This window comes from Falco punctatus, assembly GCF_963210335.1.
Source record: "Falco punctatus genome assembly, chromosome: 6".
NCBI lineage: Eukaryota > Metazoa > Chordata > Aves > Falconiformes > Falconidae > Falco > Falco punctatus.
In genome coordinates, this window is record NC_137585.1 from 28,232,192 (window position 1) to 28,244,771 (window position 12,580).

Sequence of the window (12,580 nt, forward strand, 5' to 3'; positions counted from 1 at the left end):
AAATCTCTAGTAAAAGTTGTTGTGATGTTCCTACATCACACAGTCTCAAAACTTGTCACTCAGCCTGACTCTGATTCTCAACAACCAGGGCAAAGCTCCAGCAGTACCTCTTGTACTGTGCCATCTCCTCCTGCAATAATGATCAGATCTGTGTTTTCCATTAATTCCAGCAGCTTTTTTGCTTGTCCCTCATAATCAGTCTGAAGAAACAGAAATCGAAACATGAGAATTCAAGTGACCACTTCTAGAATTTCTCTTTTATAGAAAAAAAAATCACCTACCCACTGGCTTAACAGTCATTCTCATATAAGCATGCAGTACTGTATATCACTTACATTCACTGAAATTTCTTCAACTTATGAAACAAGTCTGCTGCCTAATACAGTGAGTGCAAGCAAACACACACACGAAGGCTAAATGAAACATCAGAGTTAATCTCATTCAACAGATCTAGAATATTGCAGCAATAATCATATTTCTAGGTGGTTTTACATTGAAACAAAACCAGAAGGAAACCATGCTCTTGCAGAAAAAGTCCCAAGATGTTTAGCAGCCAAAGTACTCAAGAGTGTCTCCTGAAACATAGCATCAGCTACAAAAAAGGCTAATGTTCAACAGCAAGCTGTTCATAATGGGTTTAGCAATAGAGAGTATGCTGACTTTAGTCTAAACTATCAAGACCGTTTTCAGCAAAACAAATGTCTTTTATAGAGACATCTCAGCCTTGGCTACTGAGCCAGCCCTGGGCTGAAGCTACAAAGCATCAGGTTTTAGTCTCGCGAAGTAATTTTTTCTCTTAGGGTGGGACTATGTATTTTCAATGATCAGATAAAGGCATTAATAAAAACAGCACTTTAACACTAAACCTTGTGAAAAAGATTCCAAGACAGAAAGAGACATATTAGAGTACTTCACTGCTAGAACACAGTGACTATTAACCAATCCACATACCACAGCCTCAAAAACCTGCAAAAAAAGATCAGAATCCCTTCATGTTTACTTGTTCTTCTCTTTCCAAAGACCACCTCTCTGCTAAGTCACACTGTTTAGAACTCGGTGTTCTGCTTTTGTGATGGGAATGTTGAACTATTTGGGGATGCACTGAGTTATTTTCAGTGCAAAAATAAAAGGTTATTTTTAATTAATCTGAACAGTTCCACTGCACGTCAAAATTCCTCACTTTTGAATTCTGCAAGTTCAGGCACAACTGACAATTTCAACAGTGATGGGCACGCACCATTAGCCAGCACTCGAATATTTAGTTTTCTCTCAAACTTGAAATACAGAAGGGCTGCTTTAGACAGACAGGCACGTGTACTGCTTTAGCTGAAAATTAAAAATTCAGTATGCAGTTTGTAAATTAACTGTGAATTAAAAAGATTAAGTACCAGCTTAATATCTCAGTATTTATTTCTTCCCACAAAATGTCTACAGGACAATTGAGAATTTCAAATGCATCCAGAAATTAATTTCGGTTCTTCAAAAGGAGAAAGCAGAGCAGACAATGTATCTTACGTTAGCAGAACCTATCAGTTCTTACCTTAACCACAGTTACATCCAAGCCAGATAAGTGCAAAATTGGAGCAGCATTCTTTTCAAAAAGGTTCCTGGCTTTGCTAGAAATAACAAGAGTTAAAACTATTTAATTAGTCTGGTGGCTAAAAAAATTAAAAAGGAAAGAAACAAATGAGTAACAAGAAGAAATATACTTAAAAACAAGCATACAATCTACACAATCAGTCACTCAACCTGCCAGTCAGGAACGATGAGATCTCATTTGGTTCAAATGTATTAAATTTCTAGGCTTATATCTCAGACGTCAGTTTTTTTGTTGCAGTTTTAATAAATGTGGAAGAGGTTATCTAGCTTTCTGCAAAAATAATTTTAAAAACACAACAAAATAAATCAAGATCTCCAGAAAGAAATTTATTAGAAGATTAATGATTTACAGAGCACCAGGCTTTAAGACCACAGAGAAGGCCCATTTAGGTTTTCAGAAATGTTTTCTTTTAAAAAAAAATTTACTGTTACATATTATTAAGTAAGTTTAGAAGTAAAATTTTATCTGACCTTCTTTTCTTATAGGACTGATACATTTTCTGCCTGTAACCGCATAATAAAATAATCATGCCATTAACTATTATTTGCTTACAACAAGTAGAAACATGAGACTAAAAGTCAGAGACTAAATTTATTAACACTTTGCATTTTCCAGTCATGGGTCTTTTGAACAAAAGCACCTAAGTCCAAGCACTTCCATGTCAGATTTGTTATTCCTTTCATACTGCTACTAACAACTCCCTGCCCCTCCCCAAGATGGAACTGATACAAAGCTTAGCTGATCAGCAAAAAGAGACACACATCATATCCAAGAATATTGTTTTTCTGCTAACGAGCATGCAAAAATAGCAGCTGACCTCTTCCAGGAGTCTTTCTCTGAGCCCGTATTTAGCCTCTTATTTTGTGGGCTCATCCCTTTCAAGGACAGGTTCCTTGAACTCACTGCTGGCTAACTTCAAATCAAGGTCATCTCTTATTTCTATAGTTTTTGAGGACAGAAACGTGTCACATACACAAGTTTGGAAGTAATACAAAGGATTTCCACATGCAAAAGAATGACAAAGGCCAAAACATGGGATAAAAGAAAAATTAAAAACGTATGTACGTTTAGAAATCATTCTTTCACTTCAAGCATCTAGCTCTATTTCTCATCCCAATATTTTTGGTGAAATAAAGTTTGGCATAGTTACACAGCACCAGCTTGGCACCAGAGGGAGGTAAAAATGAGCTGAGAAATCTGGCTGGCTTTTATAGTGGATGGCAGAGCAAAAATACATAAAGAGTGCCTCACATATGAGTGTAGGAAAAGGGAAATGTTACCCTTTGCAAGCTGCTGGGTTGAGGAACACTGTTGCCTTCTTCAACGGCACACTCGAAGGGATCAGCTGGTTGCCAAAAGCCTAAGTAAGAGAAAAAGAGCACAGCTCGATTTACCTTTTAAGCATGTTGGTAAAACAGTTCAAAATAATGTATCTCTACAAATGTCAACAGGCTTTCAAGTCTCATGACATCCAAATGACTTGAACTTCAGCCATTGTACAGGTGTCCTATTCAAAGACCTCCACCCTTAGCACAGCTCACATCACTATCACAAGTACTCTTCAGCTCGTTTTTGCAATCCCACCACCGTTTTGTTTTTGTTAATCTCTGGTTTTCAGCCATGGGCAGAGATCCAGGGAACTACCCTTGACTCCAAGGTTACTTGATTTTCCTTCCTTATGTAATTCTCACACACCTGCCTGTCACCCTCTTACTGCATCTTTTCCCACCTCTGTACTTAATTTCTAGCTCTTCTGCTCATTTTTTTATTTTCTATGCTTAAGTTTTTGAACATACGAAAGATAATCACCAGAGAATCAGCCCTTAACTATAAGCAAGGTCAGTTTCTCAGACATTTTTACTTCCTAATGTCTCCATATAAAAATCACTGAATTCCTCTTCAACTTTCAATCCAATTCTGAATAGATGCCTCTATTTTAAATTCTTTGAGAGTTACTCTACACAGTCTCTTGTACTTTTTAGCCATTTGTACCTATTTCCATAGCTTTTCAGCATGAGAGGCAAGAAAAGGCCAAGCTTGTATGCATGTTACTTCCCACTCCGTAAACCTCTCTTAGGTCACCAAAAGGCATCCTCAGTACCACATCACATTAAACTCGTTTTGAGTACAAGGATGACAACGTATTCAGCAGTACTATCCAGAAGCCCCAGAAATAAAGTAGGAACAAAAGACTACTGCACTAAACACAAGACACGGTCAATTCTCCCTGACTTTTTCCCCCTCTACCTTGAAAATCAATCCCCCCTAGCAGGAATTTTTATATTGAACAAGGTGGACACTGCACAAAAAGCACAATAGATTTTAGTCATTGTTAGCTGCTTAAATTTATAATTGATTCCACTTGCCAACTTTGCTCAGGAAACCTCAATTAAAAGCAGTGTACAGCTGGCTGTGTTGGTTAAAACATTCAGATTTCTTCAAGAAAGAAAAAGGAATTGAGAAGTGTCTGAGAGTAAAGGAATCTTCAAAGAAAGGGAAACAAATAAATAGCTCTTAAAGTCTACTCAAAAATCAACTGGAAAACAGACGAACTTATTTTATTGAAAATGTTGGGCAGGAACTGGGAAATAAAGGGGACCTCTAGCATGTTACAGCTGTTAGAAACAATTAATTATTTGCTTGCAGGGCACAATGTGATGTATTTGCTTCCTCTAAACAGTAAGGTTCATGAAGAATTTATGAGTAATGACAGTCACTTCTTTATGTAATATACTTAGACATTTCTTACATACAGGGGCATTTCTAAAGCAAACGCTTATTTTTAAGACAGGAAATAAAAAAATAGTAATGCAAAATTCTAGAAGTATTTTTTTTCAGAGCACAACATAAGGAAAGACAACTTAAAGCCAGGCGTTACAAATGGTTATTAAAAACCTATATATACACACAAAGGTAAAATTTAGGAAAGTCAATGCCTTTTTCACTTCCTTGTCAAATGCACACTTCCAGGTATTGCATTTGGACTTCAAAGATGACAATCACTATTTTGCAACTATGAAAACCTCTCTATACAAATATTTTATAATTCTTTATGAATACTAACTGCTGGGGTCTGCAGCGGGTCTGCAGGCAAGTTAGTTGACTTCAAAGACCTAGCCGTGTACCTTTAAGATGGCCACAAATTGTCAGGTATGTAAACAGGATGTGGAGAATCGGAACTTAGAACCGCAGCATACGGGCACCTACAGCAACAGCAAATAGCAAGCAAGAAGAAGGACACAAAAACCTATCAGGGTCTAACACCTGCACTGTCTAAGATATATAAATAGATTGTATAAACAATAATGGCCATTTTGTCCAAATCCAGCCACGCAGACATAGTGTTTCTTTTAAGTCTGCCTCGACTTGCGACACCACAACTAACAGAGAAACTACATTACTTTACAGAAAACTATCCCTGCTTCAGAGACTGAATTGTTTGCCAGTTAAACAGACCCCTTAAACACATGCCCTGAGCTCAGTAACAACAAGGTCAATCAGTGAGACCACATTCGTAAAGGAAGTCCACAGTTAGCTGACGCTGGTTTGCCCAGAGAATGAGGTGCAAAAGGTTTAAAATATGATAAATAGGTTCTTCATTATAGAATCTTTCTATGATCATTTGCCACCCCGAGGCTGTCATCATAAACTGATATTTAAATTCAGACATGCATGGTGGAATCTTTACATGAAATACTGCTGTAGCGGGTACTTTGGCAGGAAGGTGGGTGCCTTATCAATTTGGTGTTGTAACTTAAAAATTTGATGTAAAAATAATAGGAAAAACCCTCCCCCTTCATCCAGGCTAAACTTTTTCTTGGCCAAGCCTACCTCTTATTTTTTCCCTATACTTATGCAGCACTATAAGCGCAAGTAGCATTTTTCAAACAATTACAGATGTTGTTATTCTGAAGAACATATCAGACATTTAATGCCTTACTGCTGTATTGCTGTGTGTTTTCAAGCAGTATTTGGCACGAACACATCAGTGAGAACGGAAATTACAGCAAGAATTGATTACTAGGCTTTCTGGTTCATTCCTTTCTAATGCAGGAGTCTTCTGCAGGATCTTTTCCCAGGCTTTAACCATTGAAATTGTAGGAAGCTTTATTGACAGTGCTTCTGCGCTTTCATTTATAAGAATAAGCCATAATGGAATAGTTCCAATCACTTAATGACTGGAATTAAGAAACAGGAAAGTCAGAATTTCCACAGTAGAACTATCTTCTTGTACCAGTCTTTCTTTAGCAGTTACACCTTTTTGACAGCATACACACCCAGATCTTTTAAGTTTTCCTGATATACCACTGCATCATTTAATTTGGTCAGTATGCTTCAAATACAGAGGTATTAACTGCTATTTTTGGCAATATGAAAAACTTCCATCACTTTGATATTATGCATTAAAAATGAATATTGAAAACATAAAAATCAAGAACAACTAATACTATGAGTTGGAAATGCATTTGACTCTAAAGCTCTAAATATGATTTATGAAAGCAGCATTTTCAGGGAAAGATTTTTTCTTTTTATTTCATGAGACTTGAGCTCCCTTGCATGTATTCTGGCATGAAGTCCCATTGCCCAAATCAAATTGTTGTGACTATCTTTCCTTCAACAGCAGGCAAGCTAAAATTGAGATTATTCAGGTGCACCATAAAAACAGGGTAACCTCAAGGAAAGGTCTTTAATAAGTAAAACAATTTTCACTGTTCTTTTCAGGCCCCAGTACATAGCAATGACGGGAACAGCGTTACACCCTGCAAAACCTCTAAGATCTGACATTGAGAAGCAGGTTTAAAAAAACCTTTATTTGTGGGAGGTACAAAGACTCTTAAAAACCTACAGCACACTACCAAGGTAGTCAGAGCCAGTAACAGTACTTGCCCATGCAAGTTGCCCATGCAGGCCACAAACTACGAAATGCAACAGTCGGTATACTCAGAGGTTCTCTCTCTGAATACTAGCTTTCTTGCCAGCGATCAGCAAGTGGGTTGTCTCCATTAAGGTCCCAGTACATGGGTCTCAAAAGTGCTAGGTCAGTCATCACACTTACTATTCTTGATAAAGTCATTCAGGATCAAATAGACAAGGGCAAGGTCTCTCCAGCTGAGCACAAACGTGAAGTGGTTTGCACTGCTTCTGCCCAGACTACACCTGTTGTGGTGGATCTGATATTTCAGTCTCCTGCCTTATCAACAAATCATTTTCCTATCAGAACTTTACAGGCACAGAGCAATTAAACCTGCAGAAATGGAGGTCTGGGTACCTACAGCAGTAACTAAGATTACCCCAGTGATAACACTACGCTGTCCATCGCAACAGCAGTCGGGGCACAGACAGTACAGCATCTCTGCTGCAGGCTGAAGGCCTTGTCCACCCTTTGGCACTTTAGCAAAAGAACACAGATGGCACCATTACAAGGCTTGTCACGTAGAGGGGGCCTGCTGGGAAAATCTCAGGAGCCCTGCACAACCAAGATAAGAGTGAGATATAAATCTAATTTTATCACCTTAAACAGTATTACCTGGGCTTCCTGGCATGCAGCTCTTCGTACCAGGTTATCACTATTAAGTAAAACAGAAAAGAGAGTGGACATTAGGTTGTGTAAGTTTAAAACTAAAATTAAAAAAATACAGGTTAAGACCTATTTAACACATTTTAAGGATGAAACATACCCATTTAAGCATACATGTATAGTTTTTTTTCTGCATATGCAAACCAATACCTCTTCTATAGTAAAGAAAAGCAGAAAACAAAGACCAGGATGCCAAGTGTACTGAGATTACGTAAGCTATGAGACACTGTGATTTATTTTTAAATTTGTACATGACTGTACTCCAGATCTAAGGTGTGTTTTCCTCTAATGCCAATACTGCCTGTTATTTGCACTGAAGATACTTACCATTCTGGCAGTACAGAAGGGATTTAGAGAAGACTTAAGTCTAACATTCATGGACTTAAATCTTTGTGAACTCCCCTCTCCATCAGGTTGTAAGATAAACACAAGTTAATGCAACACCTACCATCCACCTAGGTCTGAGTGTGGCCTAAAGCAGTAACTCAGAGAGGTGAAAATCACTCTCAACTCACCTAAATGAAATTTAAAAACAAATAGGAAAATACCATTAGATGTGTCACTGATGGTCATTTCAGAAATAAATTCCAGACTAATCCTTGTGCTTGTCATTGATGACAAGACAGCATTAGCAAGGTGGTAAGCAGTGTATAGTTGGCAAGCATCTGGAGACAGAGCTTCTGAGTGCAGAACAAAATTCCATTCTTCCCCAGACCAAAAAACGTCCTATTGGCCCCTGCAGACAAAACAGGGAGTCCTGTTCTGCAGTGCCCGAGTCTCACCTGTCCTTTAGACACCAAACACTCCCCATCCTTCCTAAACCCAAAAAACTCCTTCAGCTTGCCCTTGCCAACACCTGGCAAGATGGTCTATTATGTGTCAAAAACACCAAGCACAAAACCCGGCAATTATAGTCAGCATACCAAGATGAATACACTACACCAATTAGGATTCAAGGCTAACCAGGAAAAATAAGGTACTGTACTAGGAAAGCAGCACACTCCTGCCACAAAGTGTGGTTCATCAGGCCAAACCCTGCAATGGAAACGGCAGAAAAGGCAGCAAGGCCTTGGTCAGATCTCTGGACCCAAAATGAGTGCAATCCATTCAATTCCGTGAGTTTACAGTATTGATCTGTCACAAGAGCTATACAAGGTGCTCTTTTTGGCATCACCAAAAGATGCTGCAATGCCATAAAAGAAGAAGCAGGGTGACTTCACGAGAGATATAAAGTTGGGTTCTGAGAAAATAACACAGCGAAGAAACCACAGATTTATTCGTGGTAATAATAAAAAGACAAAGGAAGAATTCAAGCTTGGAAAAAGAAAATATGTGAATAATACCTCACCAGGATTAACAAATAAATGGAATGTCTAAAAAAAAATTTCCTCAGAGGCATGCTTTCAACCGTCATGTTTGCTCCTTAAAACCAAAGGAGTAAGTCATTTGTATTAAGCACCTGAAATAAATGAGCAACAGGCTTCTTTTTGATCGCATTAATATACTGAAAGTGCACTAGCTAAAATAACTACCTCTGAAAGGGTTTGTGTTCCAAGCTAAACAACATTGTCACAGCTAATTCCAGTTCAAACAAGGTAGCGCAACAGGCTAAGTCCACACTGCACTGCTGAGGGCACCTGCCCTCACATAGGGACTTTTTTCCCCCACTCTGTGACTACATGTGGCCAGAGCAAACACAAAACAATTGCAATTTCAATACATAAAGTTGAAATATTACAGGATATCAAGAAAAGCTAACTATCAAATGATGGCTGCACAGCTGATGTATTAGATTGCTGTCCTAACAATTCTAGTCAAATCCGTGTTATCTGTTTACTACACATTGATGCTATTTTGTTCAGAAGTCAAGCTGTGCCACATCATCAACCGGTATGTTCTCCTGGTGCCCAAAACCTTACGCTGCAGTGTTAGTTGCCTTTAAAATGGAGTCCAGCACAACTTTTCAAACGCAAGCAAAAGATACCGTGCCCTCTGTCTCAATGTGCAAAGACCCTCAAAACAACTGTCAAGGATGCAAGCTTGATTCAGCTCAACAGAGTCAATTAGGCTTGACAGTTTCGATGTCAACATTTACGCTTATTTTCCCCTGCACTGAAGTATTTACAGAAAAAGAAGTCTGCTCTGATACATATCATTTTGGTGTCAAAGAAAAGGTTTAGGTTCTGAGACTAGAAGAACCATTTACTGTCCAGTAATTTATACGAGATTTGTCTGACCTCTCCTGCAGCACAGCACCCAGAATCCCATGCCATCCCAGCCACATTCACAGGATTCCCACTGATTCAACTAGGACATATATTTCAAAGTCATCTGGGTTTGGCTTAAAGATGTCCCAAATTTGGCTTAAAGATGCCAGGTAACAGGAGAATTTTTATTTTCTTAAAATGTTATGCATGCAAATATACTCACAGGGGTGTGTCTCAGAACAGTAGTCTTCCTCCTGTATAGGCTCTTGCCTTTACTCATCTCATATGGCTCATCACCCAGTACCACAAGTGGGTCTGGAAGTCCTCTGTGGGTCATACCAATTAATAAATACAGCTAGGAAAATGTTAAAAATAACAAAAAAAGGTAACTTCTTAATTTCTTCCATCTCAGTATGTATTGAGATTATCAGAATATAGCTGCGTATCAGCTCCCAGAGAAGACTTTAATAATAAACATGAGATTTTGTTGATTTTTTTTTTGTACTTTACTGACTACTATTACGTAGTAACAATGCCTTTTCAATGACACTCAAAGATGATCAGGTAGAGGCTGAGGGAAATTACTGCACTGCCTTAAAGAACACAGGGAGATTTCTTCTGACTTGCACCATATCCACAGCAAATTAAAAATCATTTACTTTAAGTTTCCCCTAAAGGCTTACAGACACAACTCCAGCCTTAAAGCAAAACAGCTGTGCAGTACTGCACCAGCTAGCCAACCTAGAGCTGCCCTCCTGCTGTAAGAATTCAGCATCACGCAGCTTACAACTGGGCCAACTTGCTTAAGCAGTAAAAAAATGGGAGACAGAGAGGAACGAGCAGTGGCAGTGGGGTGTGGAAGAAAGAGGATGTCCTAAGCTGAACCCATGGCCAGAACTCTGACTGGTTTGACAAAGTTATCAGTCAACCTTGTAAGGCTGGCAGCCAGACTCTTTGGAGACGAGAGCAGGCTTACGCCAAAGCAAGGAACCAACACAGAAAGAAAAGAAAGGCAACTGTCCAGAGCTCACCATGCACCAGCCATGTCAGGCTGCCAGAACATACCGGGCTGTGAGAGCAGCACGGCATCCATAAGATCTGCTAAAACAAGGGCTGTTCTGATTTGTTTGCAACATGCCCAGCACAGGACTGGTGGCCACTGCTCCTGTACTAAGCATTCTCAAGTAGAATAGGGAATTAACACTCTTACACATAAGCACACAATATTTAGTAGATATGCCCCTCCAGCTACGACTGCATCCTTGGACAGAGTGCCAGCAGATGCCAGGGCTGAAAGGACAATTCCCACAATGAAAGGTCAGCCAGGGGAGCAATGAACTTCAACAAGCAAACCTGGACCGAAGAAGCTGTTTGAGGCCCACAGCTGTAGCAAGAGTAAGCCTTTGTCTTGAAGTCAACCAAAGCAACTCCCTTGAAAGTGACCATACTACAAATGTATGAAGAAGCCCAGGTGTGAGATCCCCTGTCAAAACTGGAAGCAACCTAAAAACTCACCAGTTCAGTGTCTGCATCAAAACACAGGATTTTGTGAGGAGAAACTTGACCCAAGCTGTGCATATAGGATCACTCCTCAAGAGCTATAACAGAAATCCAAGAAGAGATTTTATCTTAGCAGAGAGCTTTTTGGCTGCTTCCAGTACAGCAAGAGCACAGCACTCTCTTTGCTGGATATTAGCATTTACTTCCAGCTTGACTTTGAGAGGACATGAAAGACAAATCTTATTTTCATCACCTTTACCCAGGACTCAGAATTTATACCCCTTTTTTTTGACCAAGTTTTGTCGAAATAAAGTCAAGTCACTCAGGAAGTATGTGCAGAAAGGTGACAAAGTGAGTTATCAATTGGCAAACACACAGAGACTAACATTCAAATTATAGATAACAATAACACTCAGATTACTGGCAAGCAGTCAAAGGCCCAGATGCCTTGCCAGCATTTTCCATGGAGAAAGTCAATACTTTAACAAATACAGAGTAAAACTGAGTATCTGATGAGTCCACCACCTCAGTATAACATCAAGGGTTCCCATCCTGACAAAGTGATGATCACTTACCCAGTGACACCACTGTAAGAGTCTGGCCAAATCTGACAATCAGTTAAACTGATGTTCATCATCCCAAATATTAAATTTCTGCTGATTTGTCATAGCTGGTGACTCACTGCACCACCTGGACATACAAAGAACAGCAGCAGCTCAATTCAGGAAAGGTGACCCAGGACACAAAGGTCACAGAGGGGCTTCCATACTTGGCAGAAATTTTAAAATAATCATATGGTATCTTTACTTTATCTATAATAAGCCTTACAGGTATATATTAAACTAAATCACATTACTGTGTATGAGCATGTATCTGACAATCTGCATACCCTCTAAGCTTTGTTCTAGTACAATAAATTCAGTGTCCCTCCCTCATACCTGTAGTGTGATACGCTATAGATTAAAATTATGCTAATAAGTGAATTCATGTAATCCATAGAAATTAAAGGGAGGCAATCTCACATGTGACAACATTGAGTTATCTTCTTACTTCTCCAATACCCCAAGAGTATTTGCTATCCTAAATGCAAGACAATGGATTTTAAAAACATGCTCTTTTATGAGGAAGAAAGGTATTTTAACTTGCTAAAATTTTGTAAGAATAGCAATAGCATTTTAGTTAACAGTTCAACCAGACATAACGCTTATCATTTTATACCTGAAAAACCTTCGCCACCTGCTGATCAATGTCTCTTTTGAAGAGGCACCTTCTGTTATATTACATACTTAGAAGGGCTGAATCACAAACGGGGGAGGAGGAATCAGCACAAAGGTTCCTCTTTTCCTGTTCATCCAAAAACTCCTTACTTTGAAATCGGTCAGTATTTAAACACACACCTCCAAAGATGAAAGGTTAACACACTGATCCAGAAACTAAATGCTGCATGAAGAGATTATCATACAAGACTGGACTAAGAAGCATCTCAACCTTTACAGTTACCATCATCCACAACCTTTAGACTAACTCAGCAATGAACCGTTACACTCCAGTGCCCCTCTTTCCTCCACAGCCTGTGGAGCACAAGGGCATCCACACCAGACCCCACAGCACAGTCTGCAGGGGACACCCAGGTCCATTTCCAGGCAGGGAAAAGGCACAGGTCTGGAAAAGGTAACATTCTTCTTGTCTATATTT

General features: G+C 39.2%; 1 protein-coding gene across 2 annotated transcripts in view; it reads right to left on the reverse strand.

Annotated features, from left to right (window-relative positions):
- The window catches only part of AGK (acylglycerol kinase), a 38,388-nt gene that overhangs the window by 22,301 nt on the left and 3,507 nt on the right, over positions 1-12,580 (reverse strand). For both annotated transcript variants that reach the window (XR_013928703.1, XM_080390878.1), the window contains exons 2-5: positions 7,128-7,167; positions 2,881-2,960; positions 1,541-1,616; positions 108-200 (exon numbers count right to left, since the gene is read on the reverse strand). Coding sequence is in view for 1 of the 2 variants with exons in the window: in XM_080390878.1 (XP_080247004.1) it covers positions 108-200; positions 1,541-1,616; positions 2,881-2,960; positions 7,128-7,167 (289 nt within the window). In the remaining variant the exon portion in view is untranslated. The remainder of the gene's footprint in view (positions 1-107; positions 201-1,540; positions 1,617-2,880; positions 2,961-7,127; positions 7,168-12,580) is intronic.